Raw genomic sequence first — 26889 nt, 5'->3', positions numbered from 1 at the left:
AACATGTTCTAATTCTGCACAATGAGCCATATATGTCTAAGCTTCAACAGAAGGTGATATGAGCCATATTAGAATGAGCCATATAAGAATGATAATCGTCATCTATGGGAGCATATGGAGGGTTGTGGAGTTATTGTTAGGATGTTGGCCAGATGCATTGTGGCAGAGATAGCATGGAGGGAGAGGGAACCCACTACCTTACTTCCTCATTTTTACAACTTGATATTAGTATTTTATATAAATTGATTTATTCAGACTTGAAGGGCGAGAGGGAGGGAGACCCATAATATCACTACTATCCCTATCACGTATTATTTTGATTCTTCCTTGTGGGTCCGTTGGTCCATTGCACTAAATTTTCATTGTTGTTAATGTCCTTAGAGCATACCTGCTTGCTGTACTGCTTGAGCATTAACTTGCCTTTCACCAAGGCCAGATGTGCTTGGGCCAGGGCGGTGATTATACGTTTGTTATTATTATTATTGACAAATTGTACTATTATTATGAGTGTTGTTAATATTATTAGTATTAATTAGTATATACTTTGTTGCAATGTTGTCATTGTATTTTTGTAATTCGAATGTCATGCTGTGGAAAGACATATTAAGGAAAGACATAAACCGCATCATGCTGTGGAAAGACATGCTGCTCCGTACACCGAAACATGGCGTGCGTTTAAAACGTGGGAATTATTTCGGAGTATGTGTAGATAATTAGCCTAATCAACTCAGATGATCATAACGATCATTTTGGTGCATCACATTGCACATCGCAAAGCTCCGGTGGAACTCCACCAAAACGTGACACACACACACACACCTCGTCCATTCATAGTAGATGAAGCTAGTGAGGAGGGTTGAAGCTGCTTTGGTGTTCGATGTGTTAATAACATTTGTCTAGAATAACACTTTTATTGGTCTAGAAACTTTGCCCACCCACTGTCTTCGAACCAATCTCCTAACAGTTAAAAATAAAAAACGAAATGTCCCATTTGTTGCAATAAATATTTGGGGAAACTGAAATAATCATGCTACTTGACCTATAAACATTGAATTTCACAATACCTACCTTCATAGTTGCATTTTCTATATGCAGACATCCCAAACATCATGTCACAAATATGTCTTCTCCATGTGAAGTTGTCTAGGGTTTGCCTGGCCAGTGCATACAGTAGTTGATCAACACCAATCACTGGGACTTGGCCAGGATTAAGATGCTGAACTACTACCTGAATTTACGATGTCCATTTTCCATGGAATATTTGATCATGGCCGCAGGTTGTGCGTTGTCTGTAAACAAAGGTAGAAGTGCAGGTAGAGCACCTGGAGGTATTGCTGCATGTGAGCATTTTCTTTGCTCTGTCCTTTTAAATGCTGAGCGTCATGCTGGGAAGCAGCACGTTTCATTTTTAAAGTCATTGGTATCGTGAAGTCATGAGTTTCTGCTGGTTTTTCAAACAAAAAAAAACAAGTGGGTTCCATCTATCTCCCTTGCCTTGGCCTTCCTGTGTGGGCTCTTCCTGTTCCTGTGCCACCATCTATTCCATATGGAAGCATATAGAGGGCTACGGAGTTATTTTTGGGATGTGGGGGCAAAGGCCTTGTGGCAGAGATAGCTTTGAGGGAGAAGGAACCCACTGTCTTCATGTCCCGCTTCAGCTTCATATTGTTGAATTTTAGGCGACAAGATTTGTGCCATACACCCAAATTAGCCATGAGTGTCTGTTGAATGCCACCCTCCTCATCAAGCCTTTAACATCCGCAGGCATTGGCATGTATCCAAGTTCCTGGAATCTATAGAGATTGTCCATGAAAGGTTTATACCCACATCCAACATCTTTGTAGGATGACTTTGTGCTGGACATTACAAAACCTCAATGTCTTCCTGGCACAACAAGCAAAGCTCCCATTTAGTAGATGAAACTGATGACCCCCTCATTCACCCCACCCCTCACTGGATATTCTGGATTAACCCCCATGCTACACACACCACCCCACCTCAGTCCCCATTCCTTTGTTGTCAAATCATTCCTGTAAAATGCGCAATTGTCCTTGATCTGTAGCTTGAAAATACATCATCCATGCTATGGTGGAACTAGTTTGGTGGTGAAGTAGATTTTTGGGGGCACGGAAATGTTTTGTTGTTGTCATATTACGTCATTCAAGATATCTCGGAGTAAACTGAAAAGTAAATTTCCTGATTCTATGGAACACTTCGTCCGGTCATTAAACAATAAAAAAAAAACAATAAATTCCCATTTAGTAATGCGTTTTCTTGGGGGTGTATCCACGTCTCATATTAATCATGATGGTGCAAGGTGTAAGTGTGCCAAATTTTGTGCTTTTCGCACAAAATGCACAATTATTTCATTGTAAGGCCTTGGCTGCTAGAAAAGCGCCATCTTGGAAAAAACGAAAAACTTTGTACATCTATATCTCCGAAAGCGCTGCATAGAAAAATTGAAACGTCTCATTGTAAAGAACTCTCCATGGAGAATAAAATATGTTTATGAAGATGTCATAGGTGCCTCCATAATGACGTCATAATTTGACAAGTACAAAACTTCATCCGATCAAGATGACATTTCTTGAGTGTCATCTAGGAATTAATTGGTGGAGGGAAAAAAAATTAATGATGTCATCGGTCACATGGTTTGTCCGCCATATTTGTTTTAACACAAAAGCCTTAAAAAACACGAAAAACATGTCCTGGTGAGGGTCTGCAATGTCTGATTGCTCTTTCTTGTTATCGATGGTTTTCAGCACAAGCGTTACATTTTTATTAACAATCCCATATAGATTCAAAATGTTTTAACATTCATGGTTTGTGTTGATCTTGCATCAACTATAGTTTTGTTTCGTTTGATGTTATATATATATATATATATATATATATATATATATATATATATATTATCCACACACAGAGGGACCCTCATGGCCATTTTATGCATCTTCTTTGAATGGTGCTTCATGATGCTGTCCATGAAATATTTCTTCCCAGATAACTGGATATCGCAAAACATCCGTGAGAAGATGTCCGTTGTCTTTCCATGATGTAAATTGACAGCGAAAGGCTGTCGATTTCCATTATTTTGTAGCATATGCAGAAAGCAAACACTGAAGCTTCGCACAACCAGAAGGATGGTATTTCAACCTTACCTTCCACATGCAGTGCGCCAGTAATATTTCCCCTTTTTTGAAATTCCAGGGTAGTATTCCTGCACTGGAATGTGTGCGTTGTCCTAGTTGTGTCGCACGTTCTTGTGGTTCCTATAGATTAGTTTTATAGCACTAAAACACTGAAACCGACTCTTCCATAAGATTGTCATTCTTTGCGATCTCCATTGTATTCGTGCGTGCATGTGTGCGTCTGTGTAAACACTTTCTTGACAAGCTTTCCCATTTTCCACCCTCTTCCTGGAAGACTTGAAATCCCATACTCCAGTAATCTCCACTATAAATGGTTTTTAACTGTGACAAGGTAGGGATTTAGCTCAGGTGGGATTAGAAACCCACGTGCTGATTAAGTGCCAGATGAATTGTTTTTCTTCCTCAGGAAACATTCTTACTTTTCTGGCATTTTACAGCGTCGAACTATTGTTTGGTTCCCCTGATTTCTTGTGAAAGCAGATTTTTCATCAGTTGTGGGAAGTGATTTTATTGCTTAAAATCTTTTCATAAAATCCCTTTTCCACTTGACTTCCTGTTTACCTTATTCTGTCAATTTATATTCACAAATACCACTACCACCACCACATCTTTAATGAGCCAGCTGGTGAGGTCTAGGTTCAACGAAAGGTGACTTGGATGGGAATTTTTAATTTGCTCAGGGTGCCGGCAAAAATCCGCCCACTAGTCAGGGCCCTTAGGGATATTTTGGGGCCGTTTGGTTCAAATTCTTCCAATAGCACCAAATTTGGCCCAGATGTTGCCCATGCCATACTCTTTCGATTTTTGACGGGCGCCAAGACGGGCGCCCCCCCCCCCCCGGGGGCCCCATATTGGCGAAATACTAAATGGCCGCCACCTGGATTAGAGGAAAATCAGTTAAATAACCAAAAGGGTTGGAATCATGTATGATACCACTTTTCAGGGGTTTTCGAGGTCGAGGAATCCAATTATGATGTTATTTTGATGATTCGAGGTCAAGGTCAACCCTCAAGGTCATCTTAAAGGTCATTTTTGAGTCAAACATGTCGGTTTTTGAGTTTTTTGTCAAGATTTACGCGAGGTTCACCATTTTATGTTTCTGGGTTGGGTAATCGAACTCTGACCTTATTTTTGACAATTAGAGGAAATATTTACATGTCTATTTCCTAATTTTCAGGCATATGCAGTTCATCAGTCTAATTACAAAGGTACGGATTTTGATGTTTTATGAACTGTATGCCATATCCTCGTGTTTAATTTTTGTGCGATCATGATCCGGGTTCATGTATACATGATTGTATACATGTCATAAATATGACGTCATAGGTCATGTGACCTGGCGGCCATATTGGATTTTATAAAAACCTTAAAAATGGATCCCTGCCTTCATTTTTCGATCGATTCATTTTGAACTTTGACCACTTATAGTACGCCATGTGATTGGATGCATATCCTAATTATGACGTCATAGGTCAGGTGACATGGCGGGATGGACCGGTACGGTCCACGGATCATACCGCCCTTGGCGCCCGTCAAAAATCGAAAGAGTATGGCATGAGCAACATCTGCGCCAAATTTGATGCTTTTGGAAGAATTTGAACCAAAATATCCCTAAGGGCCCTGACTACACTCCACAGGAAAAATGCTGCACATTTTGTTGGGAATCAAACCAAGACGAGGTAGTGCTACTACCTCTGCACCATTCTGTCGGAACATCGTTTCCATTCGTTGCCTTCGTCGTTCTCTCCTTTGTGTAGCTCGTCTCCATAGAACTTGAACTCATAAAAAGCTTATTTTTACTTTCCATCCTGACATTTTCATTCAATCTCATATTTCTCGCTCTATTTATAGTCGTAACAACATGTAGTGTCATAGCTATATTAATCGTGTAACCTTGTTATTTAATGTGTCTTTCAAGGAGATCAAATGTAGTATTTTCCATATCAACAGAACAAATATTGTGTTTAGAACGTAAAACAAGCTGAGTATACAATAATCAGCCTTTTCTTGCAGGCTTTGGTTTTAGTCAAATATTTGTTAGCTGTCCTCTTTAGTCTCATTGCGCGAAGCTTTTTCCAGCCACGTTCATTGTGTGGTTAGGGTTAGGGTAAATGATGCGGCGCGGTGACGTGTGGGACACGCGGCATTTATAACTTCCTGCCAAATGTTTTTTATGACTACAATATAATGTGAGGCTCTTCAGTGTTCTTGCTCGTCAGTAAAAAGCCCAGGTCAGCCAGGGAACTTGTGTTTAAATTTATAATTTTCATCATTAATGCGTATCTCAATGATGACTCTGCACTGTCAACATTTTGAATGGAGCAGGTATTTCCTGGGTCATGTGACATTATTCCACTGACGTCGAGCGGGGTTTTTCTTGTACGAGTGAGGTTATGCAACATAGGAGAGCATACGCTAAGCTTGTGTAACTTTGCACTCGATCAGTTTGAATTGCTTCCAGAACTGCATTTAGCACCCGTTCGTCAGTAGCCAAACCTCGGACTCGTATTCGGTGCACTTGTCAAAAATAGCGTCACCTTTGCTGCTGTGCTTCTGCTATCTGAATTGTAATTGGTTTGGCGTTTCAGTTCCTGCAGTTCTTACATCGCTTCTCAGGATGCAATCTGCCGTCAACACCCAGTGAAGCATGCTGTGTGCTCCTTCATCTCAATCCGGCAAGTTGCGTTATAAGTGGCTGTCAAGGTCAACACCAACAGTCAAATGCGAGCGAGGGAAGTTTCGGCGTAGGCGGAAGGTGGGAAGCAAGCAGGAACAAGTTGGATTGAAACGAGAACCTGGTGGTGCGGCCTTGCTGATGGAGAGGTCACGGTGTGAATCTCACCGAAGAATGTGTTCTTCGTGTGATACCAGTGTTCGTTGCTCTTGCCCTTCATCTTCATCGTCGATGTATCTTCCACTGCCGTTCATCAAAATCACACCCTCAAACGACGACGACGATGGTGGGAGCTGGACGCGTTCCTCGACCCCCAGTGCGTCTCCACGCCGCCGGAAATCCCTCCTGAGAAAGTGGCTTCGTACGAGACACCAGTCACTGTCAGAAGATGGCGATAGGTGGGAATGCCTGGTGGATGCCGAATTGATTTTAATATTCGAATATGTTTATATTAATGATGATTTGTGGCTGCCAGGATAATCATCTCGACCTAGCTATAAATTTGTCACCCTGCTGTTTTGCAGGCAGGGAGATCCATTGATTGATTTATGTGTGTTATGTGTGTCATCCCTTGGATGGATGTTATGCTCTACGTCCCATCTACTAGCATTAATTGGTGGATGTTAAAGATCCTACGATGTCCGTGAATAGTAGGCGAGTTATCACCGGTACCGTGGACAAATTCAAAATTCCTGCAGTCTGTCCAGTATCCTTAGTGGTGACCTGTCCACGATTGAAACTTTTAGCCAATGAAGCTGCCTCAGCAACCTTGCGTGCCAAATGGTGTGAGGAGGGAAGACAAACAATTTTTTTTGTTTGTTTGTTTTTTTTTGTTTTGTAGACTGAATCGAGGCTCGTGAAAGAGCTGACAACCGTGAGGGAAAGACAGCACAGGGGGACCGCGAGGGAAAGACAGCACAGGGGTCCGCGAGGGAAAGACAGCACAGGGGGACCACGAGGGAAAGACAGCGCAGGGGGACCGCGAGGGAAAGACAGCGCAGGGGGACCGCGAGGGAAAGACAGCACAGGGGGACCGCGAGGGAAAGACAGCGCAGGGGGACCACGAGGGAAAGACAGCACAGGGGGACCGCGAGGGAAAGACAGCACAGGGGGACCGCGAGGGAAAGACAGCACAGGGGGTCCGCGAGGGAAAGACAGCACAGGGGGACCGCGAGGGAAAGACAGTACAGGGGGACCGCGAGGGAAAGACAGCACAGGGGGACCGTGAGGGAAAGACAGCACAGGGGGACCGCAAGGGAAAGACAGCACAGGGGGACCACGAGGGAAAGACAGTACAGGGGGACCGTGAGGGAAAGACAGCAGAGGGGGACCGTGAGGGAAAGACAGCACAGGGGGACCGCGAGGGAAAGACAGCACAGGGGGACCGCGAGGGAAAGACAGCACAGGGGGACCGTGAGGGAAAGACAGCACAGGGGGACCGCAAGGGAAAGACAGCACAGGGGGACCACGAGGGAAAGACAGTACAGGGGGACCGTGAGGGAAAGACAGCAGAGGGGGACCGCGAGGGAAAGACAGCACAGGGGGACCGCGAGGGAAAGACAGCACAGGGGGACCGCGAGGGAAAGACAGCACAGGGGGACCGCGAGGGAAAGACAGCACAGGGGGACCGCAAGGGAAAGACAGCACAGGGGGACCGCGAGGGAAAGACAGCACAGGGGGACCGTGAGGGAAAGACAGCACAGGGGGACCGCGAGGGAAAGACAGCACAGGGGGGACCGCGAGGGAAAGACAGCACAGGGGGACCGCGAGGGAAAGACAGCACAGGGGGACCGCGAGGGAAAGACAGCACAGGGGGACCACGAGGGAAAGACAGTACAGGGGGACCGCGAGGGAAAGACAGCACAGGGGGACCGCGAGGGAAAGACAGCACAGGGGGACCACGAGGGAAAGACAGTACAGGGGGACCGCGAGGGAAAGACAGCACAGGGGGACCGCGAGGGAAAGACAGCACAGGGGGACCGCGAGGGAAAGACACCACAGGGTGACCACGAGGGAAAGACAGCACAGGGGGACCGCGAGGGAAAGACAGCACAGGGGGACCGCGAGGGAAAGACAGCACAGGGGGACCGCGAGGGAAAGACAGCACAGGGGGACCGCGAGGGAAAGACAGCACAGGGGGACCGCGAGGGAAAGACAGCACAGGGGGACCGCGAGGGAAAGACAGTACAGGGGGACCGTGAGGGAAAGACAGCACAGGGGGGACCGTGAGGGAAAGACAGCACAGGGGGACCACGAGGGAAAGACAGCACAGGGGGACCGCGAGGGAAAGACAGCACAGGGGGACCACGAGGGAAAGACAGTACAGGGGGACCGCGAGGGAAAGACAGCACAGGGGGGACCGCGAGGGAAAGACAGCACAGGGGGACCACGAGGGAAAGACAGTACAGGGGGACCGCGAGGGAAAGACAGCACAGGGGGACCGCGAGGGAAAGACAGCACAGGGGGACCATGAGGGAAAGACAGTACAGGGGGACCGCGAGGGAAAGACAGCACAGGGGGACCGCGAGGGAAAGACAGCAGAGTGGGACCGCAAGGGAAAGACAGCACAGGGGGACCGCGAGGGAAAGACAGCACAGGGGGGGACCGCGAGGGAAAGACAGCACAGGGGGACCGCGAGGGAAAGACAGCACAGGGGGACCGCGAGGGAAAGACAGCACAGGGGGACCGCGAGGGAAAGACAGCACAGGGGGACCGCGAGGGAAAGACAGTACAGGGGGACCACGAGGGAAAGACAGCACAGGGGGACCGCGAGGGAAAGACAGCACAGGGGGGCCGCGAGGGAAAGACAGCACAGGGGGGACCGCGAGGGAAAGACAGCACAGGGGGACCGCGAGGGAAACACAGCACAGGGGGACCGCGAGGGAAAGACAGCACAGGGGGACCACGAGGGAAAGACAGTACAGGGGGACCGCGAGGGAAAGACAGCACAGGGGGACCGCGAGGGAAAGACAGCACAGGGGGACCACGAGGGAAAGACAGTACAGGGGGACCGCGAGGGAAAGACAGCACAGGGGGACCGCGAGGGAAAGACAGCACAGGGGGACCACGAGGGAAAGACAGTACAGGGGGACCACGAGGGAAAGACAGCACAGGGGGACCGCGAGGGAAAGACAGCACAGGGGGACCGCGAGGGAAAGACAGCACAGGGGGACCACGAGGGAAAAACAGCACAGGGGGACCACGAGGGAAAAACAGCACAGGGGGACCACGAGGGAAAGACAGCTGTGCTGTCTATGAGACAATGGTGTTTTTAACAACGACACGCTGTGCAACGCGAGGGAAAGACAGCACAGGGGGACCACGAGGGAAAGACAGCACAGGGGGACCACGAGGGAAAGACAGCTGTGCTGTCTATGAGACAATGGTGTTTTTAACAAATTTTGCATTTTCTATAAATTCATTTAACTCCAGTCCACTCTCATTTAACTACGCAATACTGTTGTTTTTATTTATTTATTCACATTTTCCTTCATGACAACATAAACTAGAAGGGCACTCAGTAGAGCGCATACCTCTACCAGGCTGAATCGTTTGTTTTGTATCCCAATGATAGGCCGGATCTGCATCCGGACCTGAACCAAAATCTAATCGGCTTGTTCCTGTCACCTACCCAACTCATCCACCAAGTTTTGTCATAATCCATCCACAACTTTTTGAAATATGTCATATATCGTTTTGGCCCCATCTCTCAATGGTGAAGAATCGCTTACAAAAACTTTTAAAAACTCCTGCATCTCGATGCAGATTCGGATCTCCACCAAAATAAAATTAACTTGTCCTCACACACCAAACCTGTCCACCAAGTTTCGTCCGAATCCGTCCATAACTTTTTGAGATATCTTTCTACATATTGTTAATGGTACTACCTCTCAATGGTGAAGAATCGCTTAAAAATTCTCATATCCAGATCCGGATCCAGATATTCACAAAAAATCCAATCATTTCGGTCTTGTCACACACCGAACCTCTCCACCAAATTGTCAGAATCTGTCCACAACTTTTTGAAGTATCCTCTTCAAAGACAAACAAACAGACAGACAGGGGTGAAAACATAAACAACGGTGGGCGGGGATCAAAAGTAATTCAAAATATTTGAAGTTTATAATTCCTTGTAATGAGACAAGAATGGAATTGTGGTACAATTTCCCCATTTCCTATGAAAAAGTGTTTACTCGTACGATTATGGGTGTGGATGTTAGGATTTGGTTATACGCTGGTCTTGGATGGCTGTGGTTCATAATCTGTAAGTAGGATTGAAGAGGCCTTTTTGTATGTTCAAAGCATGAAATGCATGTTGAATGGAGTCCACTGTGAGACAAGATGTATAATTAACCTGTTTCCTAACCAAACATTTAATAAGTGTGGGACTGCACACTCCCCGTGATCATTGGTCTCTGCCGGTTATTGATCTTCACATCATCCTGACACTGCATGGTTTATGATTTGTATCACAGCAAATCCACCAGCAACTGTAAAAAAAATAACAACAGTGTAAGTATTCTTGGTGAGCTGTGTTTTTTTTGAAAGCCATTAATAACTAAGCATGACTCTCCTTTCTAACTCCATGTACCAAAGCATGGAGTCCTGGGGCACTTTTGCATTCGTGCATTTTGACGAAACACTTTTTCCTTCCTAGTATATCACAGTGAAAAACATGACGTACTTAATCCTGAAAATTGCCCACCACTAGGAAAAATTTATGACTGGCTGGAAAATACCCAGAAAAGGACTACTAATATCTGTGCCAAATATCACATGTGCAGACTCATGGTTTGAAACTGGGAGAAAAACTTTTCTACACTATTTTCATACCTGTGCATGTGCTTTCCTTGCTTTTGCTTTCGTACCAGGTTTATAAACATGGACCTTTACCAGGTCTTTCATAATACCAGGTCTTTCCCTTTCAAAGAAGTCCAGTCACTCAAACTCTTGGATCTCACTCTCAGCCACGATCTTTATTGAGCAAACAACATTTCAAAGTTTGCCTCTAAAGCCAGTCGCTGATTGGTCATCCTCCATCGTGCAAGGTCCTTCCTTTGTGCACCTGAACTTCTCTCCATCTACAAAGCCTTCATCCGCAGCTTGATGTACTACTTCTCTCTCCTCTGGCCTTGCACCACTGCCTCACATGTTGCTCAGCTTGACTTAGCTGAGCATGTTGGAAACTAAGGCCTTTAAGATTATTGGAATCTCTCGTGATGAAGCTGTGTCTATGGGCCTCTATCACTTAACCGGTCAGTGGTCCCTTTGTCTTCTTCCACCTCCTTTCTGATGTTGCACTTTCCGCTCTCTCTATCTCTCTCTCCATGTTTTGTCCCCCCCCCCCCCCCCCCCCCATTCCCCCCTTTCCACAGGTTTATGCATGGTTTACACAGTCAACCAGTAACCCCCATGTTGTGCAACTACCAAAATCCAGTACCACTGCTCACCTCCACTCATTCATTCGTTCCTCTTTTTCCTACCTGTAGAACCAACTTCCACATTATCTTCAATCTCATTCTTCCCGACAGCTGTTCACCACCATATCAGTTCATCCCCCATCTAAAACCATGATCTTTTCTACACCTGTTAAACCATCCCCACCCACTCCTGCAAATTTTGCTTCCGCATCTATCTTGGCCACCCCTTGCATTCTCCCTTAGCCCTCATCACTACCCGCATCCCTTGTTTGTCTGTCTCGTTCTATTTTCTCTGTCAGCCCTGCTGCTGGTGTTTCCCTTTCTCTTTCTGCCGTTCCTTTTGGTATTGTCGCATGAATTCCCCCTCAGTTAAGACCGGGGAAATCACGAATGGCAATTGAGCGTTAATGAGGCGACGATCAATGGCGGACTTCACTCTATATGTGCGGGAGGAAGAAAGGGAAGAAGAAGAAGCGGGAATTTACCTGACGGTCCGACCGCAGTCTTCAACCGTGAAAATAATTAAACGCACACAAAACGGAATTAAAGTTGTTTGGGAAAATAATACATGGGTTTATTTAATAAATATCGGGACAGGAAAAGAACGCGCCGGTAACGAAATATGACCTAAATTGGGATCCCACACACCTCACTTCAAATACAAGCACAGGGGAAGAATGAATCAAAGAAACCGTTGTGTTCTATCGTGGGGACTTATCTCTGTCTGGCAGTCAGGAATCGTCAGGCTTGAGCACCGTCATCCAACGCGGCTCCGGGTGGTGCGAAGCAGGCCTCCCTGTGCCCCCATTCACCAGGCCTCGATGCGTCCTTGTTCGCGCTCCGTCAGGCCTCAACGAGCGCCTCGCTCATGCCTGGCTCGTCACGCTTCAGCGGCGAGCCTCGCCCTTACGATCATCGTTCGCACGTGAACGCAGGGAAGGAGAATTGTCAGCGCTCCATCTCTCCACCGTCTTTTGAACTCCTCGTTCCTCCACCAAAGTCCGAAGGCAAGAGAAGGTCCAGTGCAAAGGGACAGTCCAAAGCAAGAGGGCAAAGGGAAGAGACAAAATGCCGGCAAGCAAGAGGTTTTTCTGGCCATCTCGTGAGTCAGCCCTCTTCCTCTCCAAACCCTGCCTCGCTTCTTGATCTCTCAAATCTTCTCCCTCGCCCTCCCCCCCTGTCAATCACGTGTCCTTCTGGGCATACTGTCCTACTGCCTGTCTGATCGATGTTTGCTTACCATGCCGCCATAGTGTGTGGTCGCTTCCGGTCTATTCTTCCGTCAGCTCCATTGTTATTGTGGCGGAGGGGGATTAATTAATGTGTGTGCTAATGGGCCGAGCTAATGTCTATGGTTGTGTTGCCATACGGGACACTGGATAGCTCAGAGGCAATGACGTACAGTGGAATTTTATCCTTATGCCCTAATTCTAGTTAACAAGCCCCGCCCCTCATGGTGGGGACGAAGACACAAGCTTAATCCGACATTCGGGCTAGACAGGTCCCTGACTTACTGCACATCGGAGTGGTTCTTGCTATCCACGATCATCGGAGCACCTACCTATACAGATCTACCTAAATCTATATATGTCCCTACCCAAAATTCATAATAGTATGCTGCATCCTGATCTGATCTCTGTTCTTGCTCTTCCATGAGCCTTGACTATCTATACAAAAAGAAAAAGAAAGAGGTATTATTTATTTTATATTCAGATTTCTTTGGAGTCGGATAGTTTTACACTCCTAGTTGCTGTTTTATTTTCTATCGTTCTTGACCTTTGGAATAGTGGATATCACGTTTGCCTCGTTACTGCAAGGCCTGTAGTCGTGCGTGGAGCAAGTCAGATTTTAATATTTTTATCACTTCTGGGGGGGGGGGGGGGGGGGGGGGTATTTTAGCAGGTTCATTATCTATCTATAATTCCATTAATCTCTGTGTGTATGTGTGTATGTGTGTTTGTATGTTTGTCTGTGACCGCTGTTTCTCGACAACTACCGGTCCGATATACTTGAAACTTGCCAGGTATATTGCTGGGGACCCGAGGATGTGCCTTTTCAAGGTTTGAAATTAATCGGACAAGTAGTTACCGAGCTATGGCGATTTCTTTACCAAACACCGCAAGCCGTTCGCTTTGGACCAAACCATTTCATGTAAATAGAGGGGGGGGTTCTGTGGTCGTTGCGAATGGACCAAACCATTCATGTAAATAGAGGAGGGGGGGTTCTGTGGTCGTTACTGCCACGTGGTTTCAAAGTTTTTTTTTGTTGTTGTTGTTTGCACGCATGTTTTTTTGCACCCACGTACGGGCACGCCCTAGGATGTTTACACACACACACCCCTACACAAATTTTTTTTTTTTTTTTTTTTTGGCAAGGAACGGGCACCCACGTACGGGCACGTCCTAGCTTATATATAGTACGGGCATGCCCTAGTCTATCTATAATTCCAGTAATCTCTGTGTGTGTGTGTGTGTGTGTGTGTGTGTGTGTGTGTGTGTGTGTGTGTGTGTGTGTGTGTGTGTATGTGTGTATGTCTGTGTGTTTGTCTGTGACCGCTGTTTCTCGACAACCACGGGTCCGATATACTTGAAACTTGCCAGGTATATTGCTGGGGACCTGAGGATGTGCCTTTTCAAGGTTTCATATTAATCGGACAAGTAGTTACCGAGCTATGTCCAAAAAACGATTCAACCAATCAGAGAGCAGCGAGCTATCACGTGTGCCGAACGTGGCGAACAGACTCTGCCTCGGACGGCACATTTGAGAGCGTATTCATTTATTTCACGTTGGCAAACTATGTTGGCGTTAAACTATGTTTTAAAACTAATTAAAACTAATTTGCGATTCATCGTAACTGCGATATGCGACCTTCCGGACAGTCAAATGAGGACGTCACTTCCAGACTTACGGATAGTCATAGTGACGCTGAACGTGGCGAGCAGACGCTGCCTCGGACGGCACATTTGAGAGCGTATTCATTTATTTGACGTTGCAATCTGTGTTGATTGTTGTAAGGTACGATCGATTGTAGTACATACATATTTATATTTTGTACATATTCATTACGGGCACGTCACGGGTACGGGTACGGTACGGGTACGGGTACGGTTCCGGGTACGGTACGGTTACGGGTACGCCACGTACGGGCACGTCCTAGTCTATCTATAATTCCAGTAATGTGTGTGTGTGTGTGTGTGTGTGTGTGTGTGTGTGTGTGTGTGTGTGTGTGTGTGTGTGTGTGTGTGTGTGTGTGTGTGTGTGTGTGTGTGTGTGTGTGTGTGTGTGTGTGTGTGTGTGTTTGTCTGTCTGTGACCGCTGTTTCTCGACAACCACGGGTCCGATATACTTGAAACTTGCCAGGTATATTGCTGGGGACCCGAGGATGTGCCTTTTCAAGGTTTCATATTAATCGGAGAAGTAGTTACCGAGCTATGGCGATTTATTTACCAAACTCCGCAAGCCGTTCGCTTTGGACCAAACCATTTCATGTAAATAGAGGGGGGGGGGATTGTCACCGTACTCGCAAGCCGTTCGCTTTCCGTTCACGCAAGCCGTTCGCTGGACCAAACCATTTCATGTAAATAGAGGGGGGGGATATAATTTTATGCTTATGCACGGGCACGTCCGGGCACGGGTACGGGCACGGGATATATAGTACGGGCATGCCCTAGTTAATAGAAAACCTGTAATTGTAAATGGTCAGTGGTTGAAGAGTCATAAATGCTGTAATTATCCTCACCCATTCTCCAAGGAATGGAGAAGGCTAATTGTAATTGTTGAGTGTGAGTCAACACATAGATGTTCTTTACATAGATCGTTCATTCTCAGATCTACCATAATCTATACACGCCAGCGACACTGTAGTTAAAAATGTTTTTTTGTTTTGTTTTGGAATAATGAAACTGGAATAATGTTTTCTAATTTGAGCGTGACGAGTGAAGATTGCACAGATTCTGCATAGCATTTGCAGCCACGGCAAATTATTTCGAAATAACATTTCACACAGCATTTCTCTCAGGCCTTGCAGTACTCTTCAGACCATGGACTCGACTAGCACTTCCGGGTGACCTTAAGCACTTTTTGAGATGGCTAGTCAAGTTCATTTTCTGAGGTGTGCTGCAAGGCTTACGAGTGACGAGCACCCCTAGGCATCTTTCAGGCACACTTCGACAATTGTATAATTTAACTGTAATTTCATTTTATACCTTGAATGTGGTTTTTGTCCAAGTTAAGCGTGCCCGTTCCTGAGTGTGTTTGTCAGCACCTAGATCTACTGTAATCTGCATTTTCCATTCCAAAGCATTTTAAAAGTTGCATTGCATGTACAAGGTTTTGTACAGCAATGGAATAAAGTTATAAATTTTGCATTTAAAATACATATGTGAAATTTAAATTTTGATTTAACGTACTGGAGGGTCGCACGCAGTGGATTCTATTGTGAAAGGCACTCCCTAAACAAATACCTCGGTGGGTCTCTGCATTGTTAAATGCTCTATCTTTTTGCATTTTTAAAATGCATTGCGTTCTTGATTTTAAATACCTGTACATGCTTTCATTCTGGATCCTCTTCAACTCCCTCAGTTGCTATCAAGATGCTCGGGCCTATTTGTGTGAAGCATTTCCTTTATTTTATTGCTAAATGTATACTTTATATTGATAAATGATTATTATGTGCAACCTGGTGTTGTGCAACCTGGTAACCTGGTGTTGGGCTAGCGGCTAGGGTGCCGGCTTAGGATCCAAGGATCCTGGGTTCGAATCCCGGTCGATCGCTGAATTAACGCCAGGGGGGTTGACTCAGCCTGTCATCCTTCCGAGGTCGGCTAATTGAGTACCAGTTCACTGGTAATTCCCTGTTTGTCGTTTAAGGCGGCAAAAAGGGTTGGCGTCAGGAAGGGCATCCGGCCGTAAAACATTGCTTCAAATAGGGGACCGAAAAACAACAACAACCACGGTTCCCGAAAAAGGCCAACCCCCGCTTTGCGGGGAAAAATGGCCTCTAAAGGTGGTTATTTTTTTTATATATATGTGCAACACTCGGTGATACTTTTGCAAGCTGTGGCACTGGCAATGAAAAACACTTGGGAAAGTCGAAGCACAGCATCGATCGGCAAGTTACGTAACCACGAAATCGAAGGTGTTTTGACACCGTTCTGACACGGATCATCACCCACACCAACACTGCGCCAAATTTGACAATTACAATCACATCTTGCGATTACCCAGCAGGGGAGGCATAAACACCTAAAGCCACCTAAGTGTCAAAATAGGTATGCTGCTATAAACACTGGTTTCATGTTAGCCGCATTGAAGTTTCACAACTCAAATGATTCAATAATGTTGTATATCAAGGCCATGCCATCACTCGTATCGTATTAGCAATGCTCAGTGAGGATATTGTTTTGATAGTTATGTGGCCATCACACCAGCAGTATTGATTACTCACGTCTGATAGGTAAGCTGTTTTGAGCAGACTGCACACGTGTGTGCAGCATAAAGACAGAATGACCATTCCTGGGGTGCAATTAGCTCCTGTAAAGAGTTTTTTTTTATTTTAAATTAACACCACAGGAAAAGGGTCAAACCCAAAAACCAAGAGAGCCTCCTGGGTGAAAAAGCAAAGAAAGAAGATTTGGAAAATATAATCATGATGTGGGTGCAGGCGATGATTGGCCCAAAGTAAAATAAATAAGGGTGAGGGGCATCAGGGAACTTTGCAGACAAACAAGGAGCATTCCAGGTGGCACCAACAGTGCAAATTAGTGGCTTCCGAAGGGATTTCCAGAATCCTGTGCTCGGTGCGGCTCCAGTCACAATCTGGCAGAGAAAGAAACCCGGGATTATGCACCAGATGATAAGGCGACCTCCCATGGTGCTCCACCCAGGTTTGGGCATCTCGCTTTATGGCGGCAAGCCTTTGGGAACACCGACTCCAACAGTACCCCGAGCAGGCACTGGAGAACCAGGTGCACAATCTGAAGGCATAAATATCGAGCCCCCATCTGCCAGCATGCCCCAACAGTTGCAAAACCAATGTACCACTAAAGGTTCCTAAGGAACAGGTGATGGTACCATCCCAGGCAACCTACCACCTATTAGATAAAGTAGTAATACATTTTGCCTAGCCTAGTTTACTGGTTTAAGCATCACGCAGATTAGAGCACAATGAAATAAATGCATTCTTTTTTACATTTCAAAAACATCATTACGAAATTACAAATCTTCTTCTTTCATATGTAACTCTGGGCTGCTGGGTAGCACCATTGGCTGGGGTTGTGGCTGTGCCACTGATGCAATTCCCCCTGCTGGTTAGAGCAGGAATTTGTGAATTGGTCATGGTGCCAGCGATAGCTCTAATAAGCGTCACGAAGGAAAATATGGAATCTTTAATGTCAACTGACTAATGCCGGCAGACTGGACGCCTGTTTAACATTCATCTAAGGGACGGCCCATACATTGATGAATCACTCTGCCTTGTGAAACACCAGGAAGACAGTTTACAGCTCGGTTGGGATTCGAACCCAAGCTCGACAGCTTAGAGGCGAGTTGGCATACCTCTAAGCCATCCTACTAGCCCATATTACAGATTAGCATCATGCACCTCAAAATGTTAAAAGCATAAAAGGATCACTTTTGAATGCAGAGGCCAAGCCAAGCCCCGCCACTCTCCCTGCTGAGCGAAGCACATGACATAGGATGGTAAACCTGCTAAAACCCTGTTTGTCATGTTTTTACATCAACTGACTCAACATTAAAAGCTTTTATTGTGATGTTGACCTTTTGTGCATTAAAAGAAGAGGAAGTAAATTGCAGGGAGAATGCCCCAGATGTTTGGAAACATATAAGGAACAAACACATTTGTGATAAAGATTGGGGTGGTTGGGACTGTTAAAGGTGGCCTGAAAGTCACTTTACCCCTCCCTAGTAAAACATTCGATCTTAAACTCTTTCAATACCTAGGATTTATTGTACACTACTTACAATTAATCAATTATTACCTCTGCCGCCAAAGGTGGATGGAGGTTATGTTTCCACCCCTGTCTGTTTGTTACTTGCCTGAAAAGATTCCGACTCAACATTAAATTAGGAAAAGATTTCGGCCAGTATGTTGGTCGGTTGGTTTGTCTGTCTGTTTGTGCGCAGTACTACGTCTACACCATTGCACATAGAATCGCCATACTTTACACACATATTTGTCTTCCCTGGAATAGACTGTGCCCAATTTTTAACTCTCTCGGCCCAAGGCCTCCATTATAAACCACCTTTAGAGGCCATTTTTCCCCGCAAGCGGGGGTTGGCCTTTTTCGGGAACCGTGGTTGTTGTTGTTTTTTGGTCCCCTTTTTGAAGCAATGTTTTACGGCCGGATGCCCTTCCTGACGCCAACCCTTTTTGCCGCCTTTAACGACAAACAGGGAATTACCAGTGAACTGGTACTCAATTCGACATCGAGTGAATGACATCATAATTCGATAATTCGACAATTACAAAACTTCATCCAATCAAGATGCAATTTCTTGAGCGCCATGTCGGCATAAACTGGCGGAGAAAAAAAAAAATGATGACGTCATCGGTCACGTGGTTCGGCCGCCATCTTGGAAAAACCGAAAAACTTTCCACTCTATATCTCCGAAAGTGCTGAATAGAAAGAATTGAGACATGGCTCATTGTAAAGAACTCTCCATGGGGAATAAAATATGTTAATGATGATGTCATAGGTGCCTCCATTAGGACGTCATAATTCGACGAGTACAAAACTTCATCCGATCAAGATAAAATTTCTTGAGCATAATCGAGGAATAAATTAGTTTAGAAAACAAATAATAATGACATCATCGGTCACATGGTTCGGCCGCCATATTTGTCCAAAATGGCCGATAAAAAAAGTACATTCCGGCAAGTCCTCGGTCTCTGACCGATTTTTCATTTGTTTGTCTGTTTGTGAACAAAATATCTCAAAAAATTGTGGGCAGATTCGGACGAAATTTGGCAGACAGGTAGTGTATGTGACGAGGATTAAATGATTAGATTTTGGTGAAGATCCGGAGTCGGATCCGGCTCCTAGAATTATTTAAGTGATTCTTTACCATTGGGAGATAGGGCCAAAAACTAAAAATAGCAGCAGGATATCTCAAAAATGTATGGACGGATTTGGACAAAACTTGTTGGACAGGTTGGGTGTGTGACAAGAACAAGCTGATTCGATTTTGGTTCAGGTCTGAATCCAGATCCGGCCTATCAGTGGGATACAAAACAAACGGTTCAGCCTGGCAGAGATATGTGCTCTACTGAGTGCCCTTCTAGTTGTACCTGTATGCACTCCATCATTCTCATTGCACCATCATTGAGTGTAAGGAGGGGAAGGTGGGTGCAATAAATTTATCAGGGATAAAGGCAATCCAACCAGGTACATCCATCCAAAATAATTATTAGGCACATCCAACCAAATAAGGTAACTCAATAATCTAGTAATAAACTAGAACGCCACTCATTAGAGCGCATACTCCCGCCGTGGGTCAAGTTGGAATAATACGTTTTGTTTAACATCCCCTCTCCTCAAAACAATAAATGAAAAAGAAAGTAGGCCCTAACTGTCAGAGAATTAATTTTGATATATCTCGGAATTAGAGGAGAAAAACGTCATTTAAGAATAAGAATAAAAGCTTTAATGCAGTAAAACAGAAAAAAAAATTCCCGAAAAAATTCCTGGATCTGGAATAATATCCTGAGCTTCACCAAAAACTAATCAATTCTTCCTTATCCCAAGGGCAATCATCCCACCAACTTTCATCCAAATCCGTTCAGAACTTTTCCAGATATCTTCTTCACAAACACACACACGGCCGGGCACGATCGAATGCATTACTCCCTGGCGGGAGTAACAAGTGATATCACATCCGGTCTCGGGTGACATTTCACCTGCTTCTCAGTGGGCTTCCTCAGGCCAATAGACCCCAGGCCTCGGCATGAATCGGGGTAAATATGAATCAGTGTTACGTATGTCTTACGTTTAAATAAGGAACGAGCATAACTCTGTCTTTTGGGGGCTCTTTGCAAAATTGTTACGATTCTTTAAGCACAGATCGGCTGTTGTGATGCTAAACAAGCCAACGGCTCATGAAGGTGTATCACCACCTGAAGTGTACAAAACCAGAAGCTAGGCCAGCTATTGGAGAAGGTGGTCTTTTTGCATGATGTCGAGACATATGTTAGTTATGGGATTTCAGGAAGGTGAGAAAATAATATATTATGCTAAAAATGGTGTAATTATAAATAAATTTTAAAAAACGGTCATTTTATTTTTAGCAGCTGTGGCAGGAAGGCAAGAGGTGATGTTGCAGGATCAGAAAGCTAAATGGAATAAAATACCTGATTTTAAAAATTATTTATTATTATGCTATTTTGTACTCCTCATAATATTTTTAAAGGGAATTAAAAGCGGAAAATGCTTTGGCTTGAGGAAGCCTGCTGTGAATCGGGTGAAATGTCACCTGACATCAGATCTGCTCTCACTTGTTTATTAATAGACCAGCGGGGTAGATCTAGTTTTTTTTTGGTGGATCTGCCTTTTTCTTTTCTGCATACGTGTGTGTGTGTGTACATATATATATACAGTCACATGAAAAAGGAAGTACACCCCATGTAAAGTTTTGACCTTTTCAACATACAGCTATTTGATCTTCATTTCAACAATATTGATAGATAAAGGTGATATAATATAACAAATATCATGAAACATTTACATTTTGCAGTCCATTGTATAATTTAAATAAACATAATATGCAAATTTCGCGTGTGGAAAAAGTAAGTACACCCTTGGCTCTAATAGGTGGTATTGCCCCCATTGGCAGGAACAACCTCAAGGAGGCGTTTCTTATAACTGTCTACCAGTCTCTGACATCGACTGGGAGAAATTTTTTCCCACTCCTCCATGTAGAATTCTTTCAGCTGTGTGATGTTTGAGGGGTTTCTTGCATGCACAGCTCGTTTCAAATCCCCCCACAACATCTCGATGGGATTTAGATCCGGGCTTTGACTTGGCCATTCCAGAACCCTCCATTTCTTTCTTTTCAGCCATTCCTTGGTGGATTTACTGGTATGTTTAGGGTCATTGTCATGTTGCAAGGTCCACCTTCGGTTGAGCTTCAACTTTCCGACAGATGGCCTCACATTATCCTCAAGCACCCCTTGTGCAATGAAGAATTCATAGTGGATTCTATGATGGTGAGCTGCCCAGGCCCTGATGCAGCAAAGCCGCCCCAAACCATAATATTTCCACCACCATGCTTTACAGTTGGTATCAGGTTCTTGTGGTCAAATGCTGTCTTTGGTTTTCGCCAAACATGTCTTCTGGTACTGTGGCCAAATAGCTCTACCTTTGACTCATCTGTCCAGAGCACATTGTTCCAGAAGTGCTGGTCTTTGCCTCGGTGTTCATTGGCAAACTTTAGTCTTGCCCTGATGTTCTTTCTGGACAGCAAAGGTTTCCTCCTGGCACACCTCCCATGTAGATCAAATTTGTGCAGCCGCTTTCTAATGGTAGCCTCGTGCACTTTGACATCAACAGTGGCAAGAGCTACCTGTAGGTACCTGATGACATTCTGGGGTTCTTAGAGACTTCTTTCAGCATCTTGCGGGCTGCTCTCGGGCTGAACTTGCTGGGGCGGCCTGGCCTGAACAAGTTGGCAGTTGTTTGGAATCTTCTCCATTTACAGATGATCTTCCGGACAGTCGAATGATTGATTTAAAATTGTTTGGAGATCTTAGTAAATCCCTTCCCAGACTTGTAGGCATCTATAACTTTCTTTCTGAAGGCCTCAGAGAGCTCTTTTGATCAAGGCATGGTGATGCAGCACACTTCAACAACAAAGAGCAAACCAAACTAAATGTCTGAGGTTTAAATAAGACAGGTTCCTCCAAGATCCTCTCTAACGATGTTCTAATCATTTGCACCTGAGCTGGTGCACCTGATTCTAATTTTAGGTATTTGAAGTAGTGATAAATGTATGGGTGTACTTACTTTTTCCACATGCGAAATTTGCATTTTTGTTTATTTAAATTATACAATGGACTACAAAATGTAAATGTTTCATGATATTTGTTATATTATATCACCTTTATCTATCAATATTGTTGAAATGAAGATCAAATAGCTGTATGTTGAAATATGTTGAAAAAGTCAAAACTTTACATGGGGTGTACTTACTTTTTCACGTGACTGTATATATGCTGACAGGATGGTTTAGCTCTAGAGGTACGCACACTAGCCTCTAAGCTGTCTAGCCTGGGTTTGAATCCCAGCCCAGCTATAAATTGTTTGGTGTATGTATCGCAGGCAGGGTGGCACAACTCGATCAGATGTCTGTCTGGGAAAGATTTTGTGATGTGCTTCAGGAAGAGAAGCAGGGTTCTGCTAATGATTGTGTATTTATCTTTGCAGCCAGGTCAGCAGTGCAAGCAGCTTTCATAGCACCTATGAGGAAGAGACGCTGAGAATCACCACTCCACCGTTCCACGGCTGGTATGGAAGGGTCAATGTCTTGGGTATCAGTTTGGGTCAATGTCTTGTTTGGCGTATTTCAGATTCCTTTACCTTGTGAATAGCTAATGGACTGCATGGATATGGTTTATATGCTGGATAAATTTCTCATGTTGTTCTGCTCCTCATGTGCACTAAACTTTAAAAAAAACTAGATCAAAAAAAACTTGTGCTGATAAAATTGCAGAAATAGGGAAGTACTGTGCTCAGCAGAGGTTCTTTGCTCAGATGAAGTTAAGATGGGGAATGTTGTATGGTTCATTTGGTACTCTATTTTGGTTTTACTTTGGTAATGTATAGTTATTATATAAATAACTAGCAGAAGTACCTGGCAGTGGAGGGGAGGGGGTGGGGGAAGGGGAGGGAAAGGAGAGAGGGACAGGGGGGGAGAGGGAGGGGGAGGGAGGAGGGGAGGGTGGGGGGAGGAGGGGGGAGTTTGGGGGAGGGGGAAGGAGGGGAAGGGGGGGAAGGGGGGGGGAGGGAGGCAGGAGAGGAAGGGGGTTCATCACCTTTTCGTTGAATATATGCTGGTGAATGTGGCGTTCATCATGTTTCTGAGTTAAGTGTGATACCGTTCAGGAAGAAGAAGAAACCTTACTACCAACTTCGTACACTTCCGGAATTGTTTGATTTATTTGTGTTCAAATGTCTGGTGATTGTTTTGTATTTATTTTTGCGAATGTATACTTGTATATAACTGTCATTAATTTTAAAAAGGTTTAGGCACTTTCGAGCGATATCGAGCGAAATCCAAAGAAACGAACTCTTTTTTTTCATACTTTTAAATTATTTTTTTTGGCCTGAAACACTCCCAGGCACTCACTGATGAACCTCTGAAAGTTTGACGAAGATCCGTTCAGCCATCTCTGAGAAAATTGGCGACACAGACACACAAACCAACAGCTCTCTTATATAGTAGATAAGCTAGGGTAAATATGAATGGGATATTTAACGTTCAAGATCTTTAACGTCTACTAACTAATGCTGGCAGGCCATTTAACGTCTACTAACTAATGCTGGCAGGCCATTTAACGTTTACCAACTAATGCTGGCAGGCCATTTCACGTCTACTAACTAATGCTGGCAGGCCATTTAACGTTTACTAACTAATGCTGGCAGGCCATTTAACGTCTACTAACTAATGCTGGCAGGCCATTTAATGTCTACTAACTAATGCTGGCAGGCCATTTAATGTCTACTAACTAATGCTGGCAGGCCATTTAATGTCTACTAACTAATGTTGGCAGGCCATTTAACGTCCAACTGAGGGAAGGCATGTAAATTGATGAATCATCTGATCAAGATCGGGTTATTTAGATATTAAAACATGAAGAATATTGTTGTTTACAGCTCAAGCAAAAATTAACTCAGGGTTGCAACAGAGCAATGATGGTACAGTAACTGTGATATGACATACATTTTTGTAATCTGTATTATGCTGTGATCTCTGATGTCCATTGGTCCATTTAGGTTCTTATTCCTTTCAGCATAATTCACTTAGTGAACCAAGCTGTCAAATTAACTTTGTGATTGATGGTGTGGTGTCTGCCAAGGGGTTGAAGTTTCTGCTTTTTTTTTCCTCCAGGCCTTGGCATTATGAACTTCTATTTGGGATGTCAAGACTCCTCACCCTTCCACCTTTCCTGGTCAATTAACAATATATTTAGCTATGATGTCATCCTTATCCGATCTTGTCATCCTTATCTGGGTTAGGATATCTTGGTTAAAATGTGTCACATCCATTTGTGCCTCTGTTTAACTGGGTGGGACCTGGCCAGGAAAAAGGGGTGATAATGACACGTTTCCCTCAAACCCACAAAGGGAGAAGACTCCTCCCTACTATCCATCAGCATGTGGGCCTTGAACCATTCTCGGTCCGTGAATGATGGAACTTCCAGGTTTAGCATTCGCTGCATATGATGGTGGTGGGCCCTACAGCACAGACACCCCTGTGGGCCATGATTGGTCTGCAATGCCTATGTGCTTTGGCATACAATTGGTCTATGCTACATTGGCATTTTGGCAATAGCTACATTGGCAATTGGTTTGGTGCTGGAGGCGACGATTTGTCTGCGCTTTTGCTGCCGGCTCATGGAAAATGCCCATTTATTGGTTACCAATAATCACCACATGGAGGTTTAAAAAAAAAATCTTGATTATTGGTTCAACAACGGTTCCTAAGGATTTCCTTAACTTTAAGGAAATCCTTCGCTAAGGAAAAAAAATATACGTTAAGGTATATCTTTCCTTAACCCATAACGCGTGTCGAGCCACGGTCATGGTCGATACGTGTATGCAAATGAATTTAAACTGACATCAACTCAAACAACGAATCATGATCTTTCTTACAATGTATAATAACTGGGTAACTTATGAAAGCGTGCTTCTTATTGGTGGAGAAAAAACCGATGACAAAAAAGCATTTTTGGCCTACTAAAACGTAAATCCAGCACTTCATGGTTTAAGGATGAGGGAATATTTTACAACTGGGCCATTGTTTTATCAGCCTATGGTGTCGCACTGCGATAGTCATCTCTTCATGACAAATTTCCATGAAGAGTGCCTTTTGTTAACTCAAAGGTTCATGTTTAAGGACTTGGGGAGGGGGAGGAGGCTCCCTTTAGTTTAAGGACAAACTTGAGGAATACTTGCATATGCAAAGATTTTCAAGGACGTCCTTGAGGGGAAATTTAAGAAAATACTTAGGTAAGTCTTTAAATTTTCCTTAAATTAGTTTAATGCAACCGGGCCATTGACCTTAGTGGTCGGGAGGAGCTTAGCATAGGCATAACCATTAGCATAACCTCCCCCACTCTCAATGTCACTCCATAATGGCATAATGGCGATGGAGGAGAAAACAACGGAAATTAAATTCAAGATATGGATGTGAAATTCATAAATGTGGAAGTGAAATTCACAGGGTTGAAAGATTCAATTAAACCGATCAGAGACAATATGGGAATTAAGGATAATAATGAGATGCTCCACCAATTAGAAAATATATTGGACAAATTGCAACAAATACATATTTCTCTTTATACATAGATATCCAAAATATTTCTCTAAATTGTAGTATTGAAGAAAGATATCAACATTGAATATATGCGTTCTGGCTAAGTTGCAGTTTGTGAAAGACAAAATTGCCCACTACATAAAGCGGTGTCATCTGCTACACTGCTGAGCTTGACCTTGCCATCAATGAGTCTACATAAGGCTTTGAAAGCTTTTTATTAGTAAATCACCAGTCTAACCCCTGGGGATAGGAATCGACATACGGACGTGTTTCCGGCTGTCTTGCTTGTCATCAGCTTGGGGTGGATTCCCCATCCAGGATTTCAGGTGGTAGGCCATTTCATAAGGAGTACTCCATGAACAAGTCTGTGGATTGACTCATTCTGTATTTTCACAACAGGCAGTCAAAGTTTTCTTGCTTAAGAAATATATTCCCTCTTCCAAAATTGAAATGTCATTTTAATTGAGGTTTGTTCATTTTACTGAGAATTTATTTTCTGCTGCTGCCATGAAAACAAGAACTGCAGCTGTGTAGGTGTGGTTTTACATTAATTTTACAAAAGGATTAATTTCTATTCTCACATTTTCAAACAATTTTCTTCATGTCGATTTTTACCTTCTGCTTTTGTTTATTAATAAATAAATAAAATTTTTATTACTTTCAATCCACACTATATAGGTACATTGTGTGGGTACATTGTGTATATGTGGTACCATTGCAAAACCACCTTTGTTTTCGCACAGATTTGTGTTTGCCCAGGTGAATCAATTGAGTGTGGAGTGTTGTGCTGTGCTTTGTGCATAGGGTTAGGATGTTGCATCCTGGAGCATAGCATCAACAAGAAACTAAATGACATTCAACATTCAGAAGTCTTGTTTGTGGTTTAATTTTAGGTTTGTTCACTCCACTCTTCCAAAGAAATTTTTTGCAACCTGTAATGGTTCTGAGTTGCTTGGATAAGTTTATGTTTACATAGTAACTTATCAGCAATTAATATTGTCGTGTCAGGGATCCGGCTAACGCAGACCCTCTGAGCCGGAGATATAAGCCCTCCGCGAATGACCAAACAATCTCTTAATTCTCGCTGTGTTTT

General features: G+C 44.2%; 1 protein-coding gene across 7 annotated transcripts in view; it reads left to right on the top strand.

The window, feature by feature from the left end:
• Positions 1 to 26889, top strand: part of LOC137431541 (protein Aster-B) — a 213068-nt gene that overhangs the window by 41956 nt on the left and 144223 nt on the right. For 5 of the 7 annotated variants that reach the window (XM_078782163.1, XM_068122962.2, XM_068122963.2 and 2 more), the window contains exon 2: positions 22685 to 22765. In XM_078782163.1, the coding sequence (XP_078638289.1) occupies positions 22685 to 22765 (81 nt within the window). Of the gene's footprint in view, positions 1 to 5318; positions 6225 to 22684; positions 22766 to 26889 lie in introns of those variants that run through there. The other 2 variants (XM_068122961.2, XM_068122960.2) reach the window with 1 other exon arrangement.

Source organism: Myxine glutinosa, chromosome 7 (genome assembly GCF_964187855.1).
Source record: "Myxine glutinosa chromosome 7, kmMyxGlut1.1, whole genome shotgun sequence".
NCBI classification, from domain to species: domain Eukaryota; kingdom Metazoa; phylum Chordata; class Myxini; order Myxiniformes; family Myxinidae; genus Myxine; species Myxine glutinosa.
The sequence above is the reverse complement of the archived record's forward strand: the minus strand, read 5'-3'. Positions and strand labels throughout refer to the sequence as shown.